General features: G+C 43.1%; 1 protein-coding gene across 2 annotated transcripts in view; it reads right to left on the bottom strand.

The window, feature by feature from the left end:
* The window catches only part of FLT1 (fms related receptor tyrosine kinase 1), a 170,888-nt gene that overhangs the window by 64,066 nt on the left and 87,143 nt on the right, over positions 1-19,679 (bottom strand). Inside the window, exons 12-14 of one of the 2 annotated variants that reach the window (XM_082675546.1) lie at positions 16,037-16,145; positions 9,539-9,847; positions 4,873-5,019 (exon numbers count right to left, since the gene is read on the bottom strand). In XM_082675546.1, the coding sequence (XP_082531672.1) occupies positions 4,873-5,019; positions 9,539-9,847; positions 16,037-16,145 (565 nt within the window). Of the gene's footprint in view, positions 1-4,872; positions 5,020-5,748; positions 9,103-9,538; positions 9,848-16,036; positions 16,146-19,679 lie in introns of those variants that run through there. The other variant, XM_082675545.1, reaches the window with a different exon arrangement.

Genomic DNA, 19,679 nt, shown 5'->3' with positions numbered 1-19,679 from the left:
CCTCATCCCATAGCCTGTCAAACAGGCACGATAATTTAGCAAACCTCATAGAACTGTTAGGAGGAGTAAACAAACTAACATTAGTGAAGAGCTTAGAATAGTACCGGCCACCTAACAAGAGTGTGCAAAGTCAAAAGAGACCCGGAAGTGCAGCTGATAACAGTACCTACCCTCAGATGACAGTCGTGGAAAGTATCAATAAACGAGACATTTGTAAAACTCCTAACAGTTCCTGGGTACCTGGTGAGTGCTCAGTACATTTTTATTATTATTTTCTATAAAGAAAACCTATGAAGATAGTATATCTATCGTCAAAGGTTTTAACGGGCACACGTCAAACCAGAGAACAGCTAAGTGATGTGCTCTACGACGTGACACAGATTGTAAAAAAAAAAAAAAAAAAAAGCGAACATCAGAGAGAAGGAAGGATTATGTGCTCTGGGATGTGAAAGGAGGTTCCTCTGGCCAGAGGCTGGGGGAGAAAACGAGCCAGTGCAGGCTGTGGCGGAAGTCATGGGGGTAGATGGCAGTTAGCAGGGTTGGGCCATGCAGTCGAGGCCCTGGGAAGCCTGCAGGTGTGCTGGGTTGTGAGGCTGGCAGTAGGGAGTCCGCCCGTGGGTGCCCTGGGGAGGGGACTTCTGCCCCCCTGAGCACATGCTTCCCTGGGCTGCGTGCTTAGGACCTCTTCTGTCCCTGCTTGATGTCCCTTGTCCCAAGAACTTACTACTTGGCTTTCATAGAACTTTCTAGAAATTGCATTTCTTCTCTAGAATGGCTCTGCCCCCACGGAAAGGTCTTCCTGAAAGGAAATGAGAAGGGAGAGAAGAATTTCCCCTCCCCTAAATTCTCTCGGCAGGTGTTTGATCGCCACTTGTCCAGAGCATTAACTCTCTTCTCTGTTTTCTTTGGAATCGAGTAAGTTGTCATTTACCAAGAACAATGATAATGGGCCAGATCCTATCAATGATCCAAGGTCACCAAAATACTCTCAGTATATAGGTTCTTTTTGAGTTGCCAGGCTTCATACAAAAAGATGCATCTCGGGCTTCCCTGGTGGCGCAGTGGTGGAGAGTCCGCCTGCCGATGCAGGGGACGCGGGTTCGTGCCCCAGTCTGGGAAGATCCCACATGCCGCGGAGCGGCTGGGCCCGTGAGCCATGGCCGCTGAGCCTGCGCGTCCAGCGCCTGTGCTCCGCAACGGGAGGGGCCACAACAGTGAGACGCCAGCGTACCGCAAATTAAAAAAAAAAAAAGATGCATCTCCAGTCTCCAAAGGATGCACAGTTTATTCTCAGGTTTTAAAAACTCAGTTGAGCTTTCCAAAGGCTTAGGATATAATGAGCTAGTTTTCAGTCTTTTTCAGCCTGTGATCTTGATGTTTTTCTATATCAGCTTTGGAACAACCAGTGAGTTAATTAAGGATGATCACTTTGGTTATCTGTAATCTTCACTTAGAGATTTGTTAAAAGAAGTGATATTTTTGAAGATATCTACACACACGGACAAAAGGGTCACAGTCATACAGGGTGTTGCATTGGCTGCTGAATCTGCCCCCTCAAATGGGAGTCTTACATATGAAACTTTACAAATACCATATAAATGCATGTAAGAAAGAGATTATCTCCAGAAAATTAAGAAATTCCTTTCCAAAAAAACTATAGTAGTTTTAAAGAGTGAATAAAGGGAACAGAGAGAGAGAAAATTGACAGTTTAGTATAGCGGAACTCAATAAATGCTAATAATAGCATATTAGAATGATATTTAGGGAAGGTTTTTTATAAGAATTTATACAAAACTCTTTTTAGATGTTCTTCTTTTGGCCCTCAGAAGATCAAAGAAAGCTGTGAGGAGGACATCTTTGTTAGATTTAGAGTCTGACATTTGAGCTGACTTATCAATTAACCCTCTGATACCTTCCAACAGATTCTGACAATTCGTGGGCCACTTTCTATACAGATGAGGAGGTGGGTGGGAAGATAGTATTTACTAAACCATGTCTATGGGTCAGCTCAGTTATATTAACTCATTGCAACCATACCACATTCCTCTGTGGTCAGTATTATCTCAGTTTTATAAATAAGGAAATACAGGCTCAGAGGGTAAGGATAAGTGAGTCGCCCAAATTCTCTGACCCATGAGGACAATGCTAGGATGCAAACCCGCCCAACACCTCATAATATTTTTCCATTTATAGTAACTCCCTGGTCTCTCCCTCTAATCCCAGAACAGTCATGAGCTTTCAAATTGGTTCAGCTCTAATTCTTGAATCCATATCCAAAGGACAAAAACTGAATTTAAGTCAAATTTACTATTTTCAAAGAACCATCCAACATTGTACGACATTTCACAAATTATATTTTGTGATCAAGTCAGTTTGGGGAAGACAGAACTTAAAAGCACAGTTCACCTGATTTTTTCAGTACAGGACTTCTTTGGGTCTTTAATATACTAATGTGAACTCTGAATCTCTAAGGGGAGCATATTACAGACATTGCTTCCCAAGCTAGTATTTATTCACATATTCACTCATCCTTTTATTTTGCTAGAATACTTCAAGGGCTGAATTTTCTATGAAACTACCTTTCTTTTCCTTATTTATTTATTTATTTATTTATTTTGGCGGTACGCGGGCCTCTCACTGCTGTGGCCTCTCCCGCTGCGGAGCACAGGCTCCGGACGCGCAGGCCCAGCGGCCATGGCTCACGGGCCCAGCCGCTCCGCGACACGTGGGATCCTCCCGGACCGGGGCACAAACCCGCGTCCCCTGCAACGGCAGGCGGACTCTCAACCACTGCGCCACCAGGGAAGCCCGCAACTACCTTTCTTAATAGTGTGTCATCTTGGGCAAATCACTTTACCTCTTTGCACCTCCATTTTCTACTCTTCAAATGGAACTAAAGATATTCCAAAGGTCCCTTTAGCTTTAAAAATTCTATGGTGCAGCCTCTCTCCTCCCCCAAAGTCTAGGCATTTGTGCTACCAAGTGAACTTGCTAAGGATAAGATTTTCTGAAAACCGTTCATTCATTCACGAAACATTGATTCGTTGCCAAGCACTATGACAGGTTTTGAGGACAAAAGGACAAGATACAAATAACATGAAGATACACTGTACTCAGGATGAGGCCGTGATATGATGATAAACACAGAGGAAGAGAGCACACACATGAACTCATGATACAATACAGGAAGACAGTAGCAACATGCATAGATAATAGACTCGCACGAACCGGTGACTATAAAACAACTCAGTAAGAGAGAACAGAAATACGCCTAGATAATAAAGACTCGCGGAGGACCTGCCTCCTCTTTGCAGGGGTTGAGTAAGGCTTTCAGGAGGGAAAACACCCAGTGTCTTAAGGGATGGGCCGGCATTCCATGAAGGGAAGGTACTCCAGGCAGAGGGGACACAGGAACAAAAAAAGCATAGGGGCTGAAGCAGCATGACGTGTGCCGCGATCTACAAGAGTTTGGCAATTGTTAGAATGTAAATAAAGTTCAAGGCGGGGGAGCATTCGCTGTAAGAAGTAGGCAGGGCCCGTTGTTGAAGGCCTTCTCTGTCAGATGCTTGAACTGGGTCCTGTGATGGAGAGCCAGTGGAAGACTTGGAACAGGGATGCACCATTTTAGTTGTGTGGAAGACAGATGCAAAGAGAGAAAAGAGAGGTAGGGAGGCCAGTGGGGAGACTCCTGCAGATGTCCAGGACATAGACAGTGAGCACCTGAACCAGGAGACTGACAAGAAGAAAGCAGAGGAAAGGATGGATTTGAGACACAGTTCACATTTCATAGGTACAACCTGCTCAGCCTGATGGATTAGAGGAAGAGGGGGAAGGAGAGAGACCACCTCTGCTGTGGATGATGGATACACGCTGTCTGTACCAGAGGAGGAAAATCATGTGATGTGATCAGTTTTGGACCTGCTTAGTGTAAGGCCTTTCTAAGATATTTGTAGATATGTTAAAATTGGAGATGCTCTACCACAACCTTTTTCTGTGCATCAAACTCAAATGGAGATTTCATTTTGAGGATTCGCATTGGAGGATGACTCCGTATTACTGGTTATTTGATTTAGGTTGTCGGGATGTTGCAAATAAATGGCAAGTTTATCTTTAATAGAAATGTAATTACTAATCAAAATTATAACTAAGTTCATTTTACTCTTATTTAACCATGGAGTCATGAGGCACACAATAGTGTTTATACTTGCGGATTTAAGTGTAGCTGGTATTAAATATATTTTTTTGTTGAAAGACAATCAACATGACCATTAATTTAGATTATTTTTTTACCAGTATTATAAAATGTAATTTAAAATATTCTTCTTTTTACCGAATCATTGAAATTGTTATAAAGTGAACTAAGGAGACTATAAATCTACTCTGAACTTCATCTGTGCCAGGCGTTCAAAACTCTGCTATACCTCAATCGAGGAACTAACGCCTCACTCTTCACTGCTGTCAAGATGAACTGAAACATTTTCTGAGGGGCTCTTACCATTTCTCTCTGAATGCAGGATTTTTTTTTTTTTTTTTTTTTTTTGCCGCATGACTTGCAGGATCTTAGTTCCCCAATGAGGGATCGAACCCAGGCCCCGGCAGTCCTAACCACTGGACCGCCAGGGAATTCCCTGAACGCACGATTTAAAGCAGATTCTGGAAGGATCTTTCTGTAGGGGTAGGAATATGGTCTGTAATAAGAACTGACTCCAGTATCCCTCACTGGAAGTGATATAAGCATGAACCAGGACCCAATTCATTTTTGCAGGTCTATCAGCAAGTAGTTGCAGACATCCTGAAAGGAGGTGATAGGAATTTTAAGGGAAGAAGAGGGTGAGAAGAAAGAGTAAACACGAGGGAAAAAAAATCTCTTACCAGGTTCTTGTTGTATTTTGTGGTTGTTTTTAAACCAGGTTATCTGAGGCTCTGGGACACCGTTAGCGTGACAATCTAAAGTCATAGAACTGCTGATAGCCACTGTGTGATCACTGAGGTTTCGTAGGAGGTAGGGTGCTTCCTGATCTAGTGAATAAAGAAAGGGAATTGTTATTACTCGTCAATCTTATTCTTTTATTATATATGCATATCAACATTTTAAAAGTAGAGAGGAAAACAGCAAAACTCAACTGTAAGTTTTCATCCATATTTTATTCCCTCAATTTCTCCTCTATGGTTAGCCTACTGCTTCCTCTTTATTAGGTTACTACGATAAATTGAAATCCGTTAGAACACAGGAAAATCAAGAACTCAACTCTGTATTTTTAGATTTCAATATCAAGGTTTTTGCCTGGCCAACTAGTTTCCTTCCTTTCTTTGAGAGAAGCTTTTTCTAAAACCTAAGGATTTTGCATGATATTTTAGGAACTAAAAAGGAAACAGACATGATTTTGGATATCGGCTTGTAGTGAGTTTTTACACAAATACAGAGAGTTATAGTAATGAGCTAATCGAATTTTGTATTTTTGTGTTTCACTAACATGTGAGGGCGTGTTTGTGTCACTCAGCTGTCAGTAACCTAAACTGTAAGCAGCAGACCAAGTGGGAGAATTTCTTGAACTTTGAAGCTTTATTGATTATCTCTTTCCTCCAATCCCTTCCCAAATGCAAACGAACAAAGGATTAATTCAAGAGGCAGAGGCACAGATTTGTAGTTTTTGCACTATATAATAGTACAAATATTGTATTTTATATTACTTTCTCTTAAAACATACAAATATGATACAATTTATTTTAATAAAATGCCAACCAATATAGTACAACAAAATGGATTTAATACATTAGGATGCAATACATTACAACATTAAAATCTCACAGAGGGACAGCAGTACCCCAAGGCCCCCGTGAGTACGTGTCTCTTTTTTTTATGGAATCAGTCCTGCTGATGCGTATACATTCTAGTTGGGCAGGTGCTGGATTGGTAACTCAAGCTTCCACGGTCAAAGAGTAAAGACAACTCCTGAAACCTTCCCCCCCCTCAAGTCATCCTTCCCCACCCCCCCCACTCGTTGCAAATCCTGGAAGACAAATCAAAATAGTCTTGACATCACTTACACATTCTGCGTCACTGGTTTCAATTACACAGTCTGAGCTTTCTCTGACCATTCCTCATCTTATTGTACTAACACTGTGAAAGCAGCTTAGGAGTGATTACAACGCTCTAAGAGATGACACCTTGCAATGGCTCTGATTCCATGTCCCTGCAGGATTCTGCCGAGTCCCCAAACCTTTCTGTTTTTATTCCTGCAGGGAAACTCTCAGGATTAGCATTCATTAAAGCAATTGAGAAATCTCAGGTTAAGAAGTATATTACCATACGACTTTGAGAACATGTTGACATAGCATGACATGGCAGGGTGGCTATCTGTTAGGAGAAACAGATTTCTCATTCCATTTTGATTTCCATAGCTTATCATTAGTCTTTTCACATTTTATACAAAATGCAATCTGAAGGCAAAACAGACTTGAAGGAGCGCTAATTTATAAACTCGTCAACTATAGTGTGAAATGAGTGATAGCAACGATCCTTTGGCCTGTTTCAGTGTAGCCTTCCTAGTCTCATCTTGCGCCCCCCCGGCAGACCCATTTTAACAGTTCTGGGTTTACATTCTGTCCAGTCTGTCAAATAGTTTTTCCTAATTGAAAACGCAGCCATGTATCAAAATCTTCCATTTTGATAATTCTTACATGCTCGATCATTACAATTTTGACATTTTTACACAGTCAAGACCCCAGACATATCAGTGAAACATGACAAGAGAATAAGGAACAGTATCATATTACTACTTAGCATCTTTTACAGCCAACTTTGACACACCTCATTTAAAACTCAGAACAGACCCCGTTCACTGAGTTATACTTGTAATAGCTTCCTCTGGCACATTTACTGTTTCCCAGGCATTAAATATGATAAAATAATCTATCATTGTCCATAGGTCTTATTAGAAGAAGGCAGTCTGAATACATGGCCTGCCACACCCGAATTATTTTCATGGCTACAAACTGTAACATCATCAACACAGACAGGATTTGGCTTCCCTGACAGGTGTGTTTGAAAACAATGCTTATATAAAAGAGAGCATCTTCTTTTAACATAAACGTCACGCAGAACTCCCAAAGGCCCTATCTGTACTACACAAACTTCAGACGAGAGAAGCAGCCGGAAGGCTGCAGAATGAACAGAGAATTCTCAATGAAATACAAAGTTCATATAAACATGTCTGAAACATACAGTATGATGATTTTTTTCTTTGTACCCATTTCTGGAAAAAAAAAAATTCTCATTTTTGGCAAGTTTCAAAATGACCAATCAACCAAGGAATTGTTTTTTAATCAATTCCCACTTTATAGTAATCTACTTTGGCATTTTAAATAGGAAAGGGACGTTGAACCCATATTTTTAAACCTAAGTTATTTGATGGAAATAGCTGCTTTCCAAAGTTTAACAAAGGGGAGCTCTCAAACTGAGAAAATCAGAATGAACGGACTATTTCTGCTGGTTATCAACAGCCAAAGATTGCTCCCCACCAGGTCCTTTTACTTCTCGGCATTCGAGCCCAAGAGATCTGCCAGGTCCCACAGATACGTACTTCCGATTCTCCATTTGGAAAGGGGACCGAGGAACCAGCCTCACACCCTCTACCCCATCTCAGTCATTCTCCGTAGCAGGCTCTTGGTTCTTTCTCTATTTCCCCGTTATCCTCCCCTTACACCACACCTCGAAGACTAACAAAAATCAAAACCCACCCAGTCCTTTCTTTTCCTTTTTGAAACTCTCTCTATGGAATTCTTCAAATTATCTCTCGGAAGTACTTCAAATCATCTTCTGTAACTACTAAACCCTTCCCCTCCCTAGGAAAGGATAGGTTTTGCATGTCCATTTCACCATGTTTTTCAAAAGTACTCCCTAAACCATTTCATTTGCTTTCTCAGCTTTAGTAAAAATTGAGCCTCCCGCCCCCCCCACCCCAGGTCCTCTGGTACTAAGGCAGTTTCCTGAAGGAACACACTGACTTATAATGAACAAAGACGCCAGGCAAAAGACCCATAGGTAAAGTTTCCAGATACAATTGATTATTCTTTCCTTTGGGCTGACAACTTCCAGGTTACTAATTGTTTTCAGAGCATTTGGGGCTCCATAAAATTGCTATTGTTTACTCCTTCACATTTGACAAAAGCAATTCCCACGTGAAAGACAAGTTGAGCCGTGGGACAGAGTCTGTTACCTAAAGGAGGAAACAGTCTGGTGAGTTCCCAAGCCTGAAAAGCTGTCATATTGTCACCTCCTACTGAACAGCCCAGCCACTGTGTTCTAAGCCATGGCTATTTTGGTCATTATAGTTTGTTTTCCAATAGTTCAGGCAAGTCACATGTAATGATCAATCATAAATGAAAACAACAGAACAACGCATATGAAATTGGTGAAAAAGTCACTTTCCTCAGGAAAAAAAATCCTATTCAATTTGCATATGGAGAAAGTGGACTTTTTTTAATGGACAAATTTGAGATTGACATTTAGAAGAATGCATTAAGCCTCTGGTCACAAGAGCCTTTATTTCCTTGATAAATTGATCATGGTACACAGCTGAATGCCATCCATTGGACAGGATAAAGTTCTTTAACCAGGGACAAAAATATTAAAAACAAAGGCATGAGCCACTTTTGTTCAGGTGCTGTCAGTGGCTGTGTAGTCCACTCAGAGGCAGTGAGGAGAAAACCCACTGGACTTGTTGACTAGCTACTGGCATTGCAGGAGAGAACGGGGCTTCATCTGGGTGGACTTTTGTAATTCATACTGTGATAAAGCTTTAATACCTCTGAATGACACCAACACCTTGCACCTCTGGGGCCCATCTCAGACGCTCCAGTTTAAAATTAATGTGCTTAATATAAAAAAAAAAGCATCTTCAAATAAATAAGCATTATAACTTGCTATCATCCAGGTGCTATTTACAAATCAAAAGCAGATGTAACAGTACGGAATAAAACCAGGCAGAGGTCCGTCAGAGTCTCCGATTCAACTGTCCTCATTCTGAGCTGGCCAATGAACCGATTCATGTCCATCTTTGGCAGATACCAGCATCTGTTTAAATTATTCGGGTTTGGCAGCTTGGAAACATAAACATAAAAAGAGGCGGGCATTAAAGTGGAAGGAAAGGATCAGTCCCGAGTTGTTGTCTATCAGGCAGGAGAAAACAGCAAAGAGCAAAACACACAGAGAACGCACTGCAGGGATCCTCCAAATCCAAACGTGCACCAGGTCGGCCCCAGAGAGCGGACCCCTCAGCCTGAACGGGGCGCCCAGAGCTGGGGGTCCCGGGGGGGCTCAATGTTACTCCTATCATGGCCAAACTCATTTTGGGAGGAGCTTCTCCTCTGAGCCGGAAAATGAGCAACAGTGACAATAAATCAAGATGATATGACACAACTGTTACTTTGTAATGAGTCCTTTAATGTTTTACATTACTTTGTGAGGTACAATCATTCCTTGTGCTTTTAAATTTGGAGATCCGAGAGAAAACAGCCTTTCTGTTGCAGTGCTCACCTCTAATGGTCACTTCTTTCTTCTGGAGGATTTCTTCCCCTGTGTACATGTTCCTGGCTCGGCAGGCATAGGTGCCCGAGTCTTCCAGGGAAGCGTTCTTGATGACGAGGTGGAGCGTCACGGAGTGCTCTTTCGTGACGGCCGTTTTCTGCTTGCGGATGCTGTGCTGCATGGTTCGGTTATTCACTGTCCGCAGCAAGATCCAGGTAATGTCTCTGTACAAGAACTTGTTAACTGTGCAGGACAGTTTCAGGTCCTCTCCTTCCGTAGGCATTTTTTCCAAGTTAACGTGAAATCCATTGGGCACATCTGGAAAAAAAGAACAAAGGACTTGAGTGCCTAGGAAAATCAATGTCTCATCCTGAGGACATATCTCATTCTAAGACAGTCAAGGATCTTGAGGATTGTTCCTACACAAATTCAGCATCAACATTAAAAGGATGGTATTTATGGTTTTTGTTTTTAAAAGGGGAACGATCAGACATGGCAGGTAGGAACCAGCTCAGTTCGTTCCGTCAGAAGCGAGGCAGGAAATGCAAAATAGGACGTTATTAGGAGGGTACGCTCATTTGCTCAAAATTGCTCTTCAAAGTGGAATGCTTTTTTTTTTTTTTTTTTACAACTTGGGATGATAACCCATTGCTTTATCATGTGCAGAAGTCCTCCTGGTAAGTGGGCAAAATAGGGAAGGACTCTAAGAGGAGTTTGTACTAGAAACCACAGGTGCTTTGATAGCCACTTATTTAAGTTGTGAACAAGTGAGAACAGGAAGTCCCAGGTCTGCGCTAGGAGACTCCAGTTAACACTTTACTCCTAAACTTTGGGCTGACGGCATCCTCCTCCTGCTGCTGGCCCATCGCTCCCCCTGCTCTTTGCTGGCGCCAAGGGGTCCTTGCTCAGGTCCCCTTTTATGGTGACTGCTCTACTCAGACATAAAAGAGCAAGATTTCTTTTTTTTTTTTTTTTGCGGTACGCGGGCCTCTCACTGTTGTGGCCTCTCCCGTTGCGGAGCACAGGCTCCGGACGCGCAGGCTCAGCGGCCGTGGCTCACGGGCCCAGCCGCTCCGCGGCATGTGGGATCCTCCCGGACCGGGGCACGAACCCGCGTCCCCTGCCTCGGCAGGCGGACTCTCAACCACTGCGCCACCAGGGAAGCCCAAAGAGCAAGATTTCTTCTGAAAATGCGGACAGCTAATCTCGAAGAGTTGCTAGATTGCGAAGTGGGGGCAGAAGGTTTCTAAATCAAATCTGCTCTTAAAAAACATATGAAACATTTTCCTAAAAGGCCTGCATCATTGGAAGTCATTTTCTCCAATGTCATTCCCAGGTAACCTTCTTCTCCATCTTCTTGGCGCCTCTAGCCACAGCTCACGAGCTCCCCTCCTCAGCTTTCTTAACCTGGACCATCATTTAGCTTCTGCACTGAGAGTTCCTTAGTCTCCTTTTGGACCATCTCACCAGATGACTTTTAGAATACCATTGGTTGTTACTAGCCCTGAACTGGCCTGCTCTCAAAACCCTCCCATCGCTTGTTACTAGCGGCATATCTGTACTTGAGCAAAGAACTGGGGCCAACATTTCACAAAGAACTTTGAAGATGAAAAGCGCTATGTTATGCTATTATTATTATTATCCTTTGCACACAAAGCTATAAAGAAACCTTTAAACCTTAAGGGGACAATAGTCCAAAATTAGATATCATATCAACTCTTTCCTAAATCTCACTTTGCTTGTTTTTCTGATTTTTCTGGGCTCTGGCTTTATTATAAAGTGTCACGTCTGAAGAAATGCCAAAGTATTTCTTTGGGAGCCGGGGGGTAGCAGTGGTTTACGAAGCTGTCAATGACTGGAGAGAGAGGAGGCCAGTGGAAGTTTTCCTGCTTTTAAAATGAAAACCTAAGAATGTGCCAGAAGAGGCAGAAGCAGCTGACCATAGTTTTTTAACATAACAATAAGGTGTCAGAAATAGCCCCTCTAATTCAGCATCTTTTTATACTTGGGACACTTTCCAAGCGTGAGGAGTTAAACATTAGCCATCAACTTTTACCCAGATACTAGGGCAGAAGTCTTGTGCACTGGTTGCAATCATATTATTTCTGAAAAGACGGTAGGCTTCCATTTACGAAGTCCCATCCTGGTAGTCAGAACCCAAGTGGGTCCCAAGTAACACCACTGAGATCATGTAGAGAGTTTCTATTTACTTTAGTGATTTGAAACTTCCTGTGGAAATAGCTCACAGGTTTCCTGGTGGAAGATTTTGTTTATCTTTGCCAAGCACCACCAGGAATCTCAAAATAAAATGCATTTAGTGACATTGGGAAACCAGGGAGATAAGGCAGCGCTGTTCCTGTTTCACCCTCAGTAATTGCTAACACACCCAGAGTCATGCTGAGTGCCAACAGAACAGCAAAAACACACACAGAGGAAAAGAAAAGAATCGAATCCGTTTTCAGGTCCGTTTCTCATACGGGGACACTGTTAGGAGGCTGATTTGGTTTATGTTGTCAGATGGTACTTAGAAATGATCTATTTCTCAGTACAGCCCCTGCACTATTCTTTTCTGATCCATGGAAGGTGATAAATAAGATGTCCTAAACTAGGTAATGAATCCAGGGGGATTTTTCCCTTAATTCATGTCGATTTTTTTTTTTTTTTAGCCTGAGTACAAAAACAGACCAAAGAAAGCATTGCCTTCTAACTCTCAAAATGAAAACAAGAAATCTTCCCACACTTAAGCCTCTGTTGCAGATTCAGCCCAGGCTTCAGTAGCACCAACTAACACTCATCCATCCAGCACATAATCACATCCACGGCGTCTTAGGAGATGTGGTGGAGAAGACGCCACCCTTGCTCAGGAGACATCCCACCCAGGGTTAGGTGAAAGGGTAATGTATTTACAGAGGTGCACACCTGGGGGTGGACATCTTGACTTGATTGGATCAAACGTGTGAATTAAGTTCATGAAAGAGACAAGCATAGACATTAAAAGGATGAAAGGTATCTCCTTTGTCAGGTGGAAATAAAGGCTTTACCTCAACTAGAGAACAGAAACAGCATTCTCTAAAAAGAAAGTGAGTGGTGACTAGAAAGTTTGGCTCCTTTCAAATAGATACTATGGACAAGTGAATGGCAGAGTTGGAGTAGAAGCTGTGGAGGATGCTAATAGCCATAGCAAACTGGTTCACATCAGTTCAGAAGGCAGCTCTGTTGTATTTTAGAGAAGGGGCAGCATGATTAAAATGAGGATCAGTACAGATCCAATTCTAGATCTTTTGATTTTGAGCAGTTCAATTTTAGACAGCTCTTTTAAAGCACGACCTGCACTAGGTCGAGTATAAGCATGGAACAAATATACATTCATTTTTCAGAAAATCGTCATGGAAGGTGCAACATTCCTAAAGAATATTTAGTCTCATCTCTAGTGAGGCAAAATCTCATGACAGAGGTTTGAGTAAGAAAAAGAGAAGAGTTTTAGAAGTAATGAATGTAAGTAATCTATGATTACCCATCAAGACTAGAATTTTTCAAAACAGGGAGCAAAGCATTTAGGAGAATTACATTCCGGGCAAGGGGGACTTGATTGGATGAGTTTGTGCTCAGTTTTAAGATGAAATTTCTGGAGGAAAAATGTCGTGAGCTTCGAGTTAGGTATGTTGGAAATAGAATTCCCATCGCTCCTTTCAATGGATGAGGAAAGGTCTCAAGCACCCCGTGGTTATAAACTGGACGATATGGTGGGAGGCGAAGGGGGACTGCTGCCTGAGTTCCGCAGGTGGTCAGCCGTATCAGCTGGGGCCCTTGCAGCAGCCATGCTGTGCACAGATACAGGCCGGAGCCATGAAGCACTCGGGGGAGGGGTGGGCTGGATGTTGGTGCTGCAGTGAATAATGGGCATCGATGAACCTTCCTGGGACTCGTATGGTGAGGGAAACGAGCAGGGCGTGCCCTCAGTCAGGGCATCCTCTCCCAGTACTCCCTTCAGACCGAGGCAAGGGGGCTCTCTGTTCAGGCTGTACCCCTCCCCACAATGGAGAGAGTCTAGCGGGTGGGGGGGGGCTGCCCACACAGAGCCTATGCTATCCCCACTCTTTATCTTTCGTGGGGCCCCTGGGGCCCCAGAATTCCCTGTAAAGATGGTCCCAAGTCTGCTTCCAGACTGTCTCAGACCTCTTCCCCCTTCGCTCCGTCTGTCCTCCTGAGGTCAGACTGCTGGGCGGTCTGCACACTGACAGGGCCCAGGGAGACTGTTTGGGGGAGGGGTGGACAGAGTTTGGAGGTGTGGCCTGGGGAGATCATCCCCAGGAGGATAGGGCCCCTTACCGTGAGGGCCGAGCCCGGAGTGGAAGGAGAAGCAGGGTGAGCCGGGGGTGGGCTTGTCCTGCACCGTCAGGCACCGCCACACTCTGTGCAGTCCCGGAACTCTAGGTTTGTGCCTGACTCTCCAGGTCACCGTGAAAGTATCTTTGTCCACCAGAGGCTACAACATATTTCACAGCTTGTTCACGTGATTCAGAACTTGTAAGTGGTTAGACGTATAGTCTGTGGGCCTCTGTTGGTCTTCTCGCCTCGATTCTGAAAATGCCAGGGCCAGCCTGTCCCCTTCTTTCTATGGATTCTTTGTACCCACAGGACTACCTCAAGTCCCGCTTCCTTCTCAGAGGCTTAGAGCAACACTCTACAATACAGGGCTACCTGTGGCTACTGAGCCTTGAAAGTATGGTCAGTGTGACTGAACTGAATTTCATCCGGTTAGTTTTATCTTATTTCAACCCTGATTTTTAAAACCGAAGGGATGTAATATTTTAAAAAATACTGATGATGTGTTAAAATGATAACATGGGATCTGTTAGGTGAAATAAAATGAATTTCACCTTTTTCTTTTTACTTTAAAAAAAATGGTCACTAGAAAATGTTAAATTATGTATGTGGCTGACATACTTTTATTGGTGGAATTGGCTTGGCATTGGCTAGCATCTGTCACGTTACTTCTGCTCATTCCTTTTGATACTAGGATACAGGTAACATTTCTTCTTTGTGTCCACAGCGTTCAAACCGTCTTCCTAGAAAGACAGGGCCTCCTTGCTATCTCTCTGAATGCTCAACACAGAGTTGAACTGTCCTGTTTAATAGTTGGTGCTCATTAAACTTGTACAAACGTATTGAATGTTAAGACTAGAACAGGAAAGGCTCACTCTTTTGTACTCTAAAATCACAGAGACAGTGGCCTTGTTGCCCCCCAGATATAAAGGACAACACAAACCTTTGGACTTAATTAGTCTAAATCATCTGAGGTTGATTAAAGAAAGAATCAGTCTGTGTGAAACTGCTCTCTGAATCCTTCTCTAAATAAAGGGCTTTTCCTATTTGGAATGAACGCAAAGATGATTTTATCTCCGCTTCTCGAATATTGAGGGTACAGGGACTGACTTGGTTTTCAGAGGCTCTCCCGTGTGCCCCTCCACCTCTCTCAACCGCATTTCCTCATCTGGAAAAATGCAGGGCTATCATGTCGAATTATAGCCCCTAAAGTCTCTTCTGGCTCTGACATTCTGTGAGCACCTACCCACGGATCTCTCCCCTGGTACAGCTTCTCTGAGGGTCAGCTAGCGTGCCAGAAGGCTCCCTGTGACCTGGCAACCCATACTTCTCATGCAATTGGACATACCTGTTTCTTTCTGGAGAACTCAAGGCAACTGCCACAGCCTGCCCCAGGCAGTGCAAAGTTTCCAGAGAGTTGGCCAACTGCCCAGGTTTTTTCAGAATATTGGGGGAGTGTGGAGCCAGGCAATTGTTTTTATACTTTGAGCTGCTTACTTCCTTCCTGTACCCATGGAGGGACGTAGGGAGTGCCATTTGTGCCCCTTGGAAGTTATAAGATTTGCAGACACCATCATATTTAAGGTTAAAAATTCTGAAATGCTACCAAAAAAACAGCACACTAAGAACGATCAACCAAGCTCAGCTTCAGGTTTCTTTAGGAGAACCTCGTGTGCCAAAAAGCTGAAATTCAGTTGTGAAACATTTGCTGTACAGCAGAAATTAACACAACACTGCAAATCAACGATAACATCAATTTAAAAAAAAGTTGTGAAACACTTCGCCTCTTGGGTTACAAAGATGTCATCCCATGTATTAGAATTGGTTTCCTTGACTGTTACTGAACACCCACTGTGTGCCAGGCCCTGTGCTGGGGACTCTAGGGTGTTCAAACAGGAACACGACAAGATCCCAGATTCACAATCAAGCCCAGGAAAGAGACGTAGACAAACAGCTCTAAAAGGGAATTCAGGGAAATAACCCTTCAGGAGACCCAATGACCCCATGATGCTGTGGAAAACTATTCCTGAGAGCAAGGATGAAGGTACTCAAAGCTGGACAGGTCTATGGAATGTTTTTTTAAAAAATAAAAGTCACTCAAGTGCACTCAAAGCACAAAAGACTGCAAGAGAGACTTGAGGTCCCTGGGCTGTCTTCGTGAATATAGGACACGTGGCTTACCTGTGATGTAAAAGTTTATGTTTCTTTCCACAGTCCCTACTTTATTGGCAGCCATGCAACTGTAGATTCCAGAAATTCTAGAGTCGGCCACAGCCAAGGTGCTAGCCGTCTGCAAAAGAAAAGGCAACTTCAGCGACAGGAGGAAGAACCACTGGACACCCCCTGAGATATTTCTGAGGGGGACATGATCCGGCTATTCCATTGCCTCAACAGAGGTAGAACTGCACACGTGGTGGTTACCAGAAACTCTCCCCTCGCCGAGCCCTCAGCAAGAATGGAAAAACAACAGGAAAGCAGGTCCTCAGGAGACCGGGGGCTATGACATCCGACTCATATGAGGGCTTCAGGCTTATTTATCTCGTGCTGCTGGCGTAACAATTACAGACCCGAAGCCCAGATGCGGGACAGCACGTCCTACCCTATGAGGTGGTCAGGGCCACGCCAACGAGAGGGGGAGGTCCAGGCCTTCCCTTTTGTTTGGATGACCTGTGATCACGAACGCCACTTGGTCACAGGAGCCTTCTTTGCCGTCTGGTTCTGTAAGCGGTGTGTTAAGGGAGCACAGACAGAGGAGAAAGGCTGCTGAACCATTTCTTTTCTGGGACGCGGCACTGCAGCCCTAATGACGCAGAGGGAGGGGCGGAAACTCCCTGAGGCTCTCGCGGGTGTTTGTAAATTACTTAATTTCTCAGGCTGTCAATCCCTCCTCTAGAAAATGAAGATATAAATCATGGATTCACACGGCAACGTCGCTTCTCTAGGGTTTAGTGCTGCTCTTGGGCAGATGAGCCCATAACGAGGCAGGAGGAGTCAAAGCTATGTGAACTTGAAAGCACTTTCCAAACTATGATGTTGCGAAAAGTAATGTCTCAAAAAAAAAAAAAAGAACCACAAATTTATACAGCTTAAAGATTTGCATGGCTGTCTTCTTTTAAAGATAAAAATTAGCAGTATGAAATGAATTGTTGAGAATTTTAAAATTTAACCCAACCTTTCAAAAAAGTAATGCATGCTATACATGAAAAAAAAATGAAACAGCTAGTAAGTTTTTCATATTTAAAATTACAAAAAAGGTTGATCCAGTTACTTATAAATCGTTGCAGCCTATCTTCTAGGACACAAAGAACTGGTCATAAGCCCTGAAATTGTAGAGGCTGTGCTGATGCTTCCAGACTAATGGGGTGTCCTGGCTGGAGGAGAACGATCCGGTCACTTACAGGTTAACGTGATACATACAGAGAGGCTGAACTGTGACAGCGGGCTTTCTAAGATAGTAACACAAATTCTACAAAGGGTCCTAACATTTTTCTAAGTTGCTAAGTTATGCGGTAGGCACTTTACTCGTATTCTCATATCCCTTACGAGAAATGAAAGTATGTCTGTCTTTACAGATCAGGAAGCCTAAAAAATATATTCGTAGTTTTTTTAGCCAGCAACTTCATTGCTCCAAATTCTCTGTAATTTCCACTACGGTACAGTTGATATTTCATGATACCTTTTCTGTTTGTTAGATCTGTTTAATTACATGTACCCACATACCCTCTGTGTATTACTGGAATTCTGGGAAATGAGTGTCTGCGATTCGTGGCATTTTCATCCAATGTAGCAGATACTGATTATTTGTTAAGGCATCACCCAGACGTTGTAAAGGGGACGGAGGGGAGTATGACACGACCCTTATTCTTAACGTGAAGTACTACTTCTAGGTCACAGGAAAGAATTTCCCTACTTGAAGCCCAAGTATATATTATTCTCTCTCTTACAGAGAAAGACTCTCACCAAAGCAAATAACCAGTGGAGAGAGCTCAGGTGTCTCTTTCTCTATTTTGATTACTAATCATTACAGGAGGCGGGGAATACAAAAATTCTGGATGGCTGTTTAATTATTGCACCCACCACTTCAGAGTTGTGGAGGAAAAAGTAGCTAGAAGAGAAGCTTGTAGGTGACAGGTGGAAGGACAAGAGAGATCACCAAGTGAGACTCTGACTCCTGGAATTTTCTCAGGAGACGAGCTCAGGTGCCTGAAAGCAGCATGAACAGGGTCAGAAGAGGAACAGTCGTGGAGACCTCACAGCCCCTCTGCTGTTTGCCTCTCAGCTCAAGCACAGCTTTCCTTACGAAGTTAGCGCTCAATGTTTATCCTAAAGGGCCTCAGCAGAGCCTTATTTAGATTCTCAGATGTATTGCTGCTCAATAAGTACGTGAACAACTCATTTCTGTTTGGCTTGAACATCTGAAATGATGAACAATGGTGACCTGAAAGGTGCATCTGGATTTCTTTTAAAATTATTTTGACTTCACTGAGAGCGGGGCAACTGAGAACCAGAACTGGGTTTCGTGCCAAGGGCAATGAATTCAGATGTGCGCATGCGCCATATTTAGGGCCTGTGCAGGCAACCGGGGGAGGGCTGTAGCCATTTTACAACACTGCGAAAACAGATAGCTCAGGATTTCTGTATAATCAGAATAAAACTGAGGTCCACAGAAGTGAAGTGAATCCAGGCCACACGAACCATGGAGATAACAGATGCATCTGAATCTCTTATTTTGCCTGAATGACCTCTTCCAAGACTGACACCTTACCCCCAGTAGAGCCTGCCCCAGAACTCAACCTCTCCAAAGTTTCTATTAAAATTGAACTAGAAAATGACATTGATGGGAGCTTACATTATTTCTTTGTTTCTGGGTACCTCTATGTTACCCTTGCTGTGCGCCAGTGTGTGAGGCAGTACCTCATTTAATTAATCCTCCCCGGAGCCCAGTGACGTGGGTGTATTACTTGTTCTACACAAGAGGCAACTGAGGTTTTAAACTGATTCACTCAAAGATCCATGGTACCACAGACAGCCCCGAGCAACGATTATGCCCAGGTCTGTCTGACACCAGTGCCTGTGCTCTTAATCTACACGAAATTGCTGCTTGCCGCCTTCAAACCCTTTAAATCTAATAGTACAGATCTATCGGTAGAGTTGTCTCTGCCTTGCGTCGGGATTTTCTCTCGAGAATACCTCCTTTAATGAGCAGACATGGTCACGACAAGCTCAATGCTACTGTGTACAGAAATCCTGTTTTTTTAGTATTTTATACAAGTTGCAAGCTGATACAGTGTTACATGGTTTGAAAATATGATTGATAATGGACAAGTTATAATTAGAGAAGAACATTTTAAAATAAGATGGAACCTACGTCCTGTGAGCAACGTTATTCAAAATGATCTGATTTCTAGAGGACTTTTATTTTTCTAGAGTATATTTTTAAGCTATAAATTAAAATATTTTCATGAAAAAACTATGACACTTGTATGAACTATAGAGTCAGAAAAGGGAGGTCAAGTGTGAGCTGGAGGTGGGTGTAATTTGGACACGAGAACTTCTCACAGGACAGGAGTCTCTTGGGTTAAGGGGACAGATGTGATCCCCGGCGGTCATGACCAAATACTATTGTTTCAAGAGGGAAAAAATGGAAATAACGTAACAGTTGGAACAGCAAATATCAACTTAGCACTTGAAAAGAGAAAGTATTTCAAACTCAAGAAGTTGAGTTGTAGCATATGTTTGAAATTATCATCATATATTTTATAAGGTACACCAAAAGAAATTCCCAAGGCTGTCTGCTTGTATCCATTCTAGAATTAGTTTCCAT

Source organism: Grampus griseus (assembly GCF_964374135.1).
Source record: "Grampus griseus genome assembly, chromosome: 18".
NCBI lineage: Eukaryota > Metazoa > Chordata > Mammalia > Artiodactyla > Delphinidae > Grampus > Grampus griseus.
Note: the sequence above shows the minus strand (reverse complement) of the source record. Positions and strands in the feature narration are given on the sequence as shown.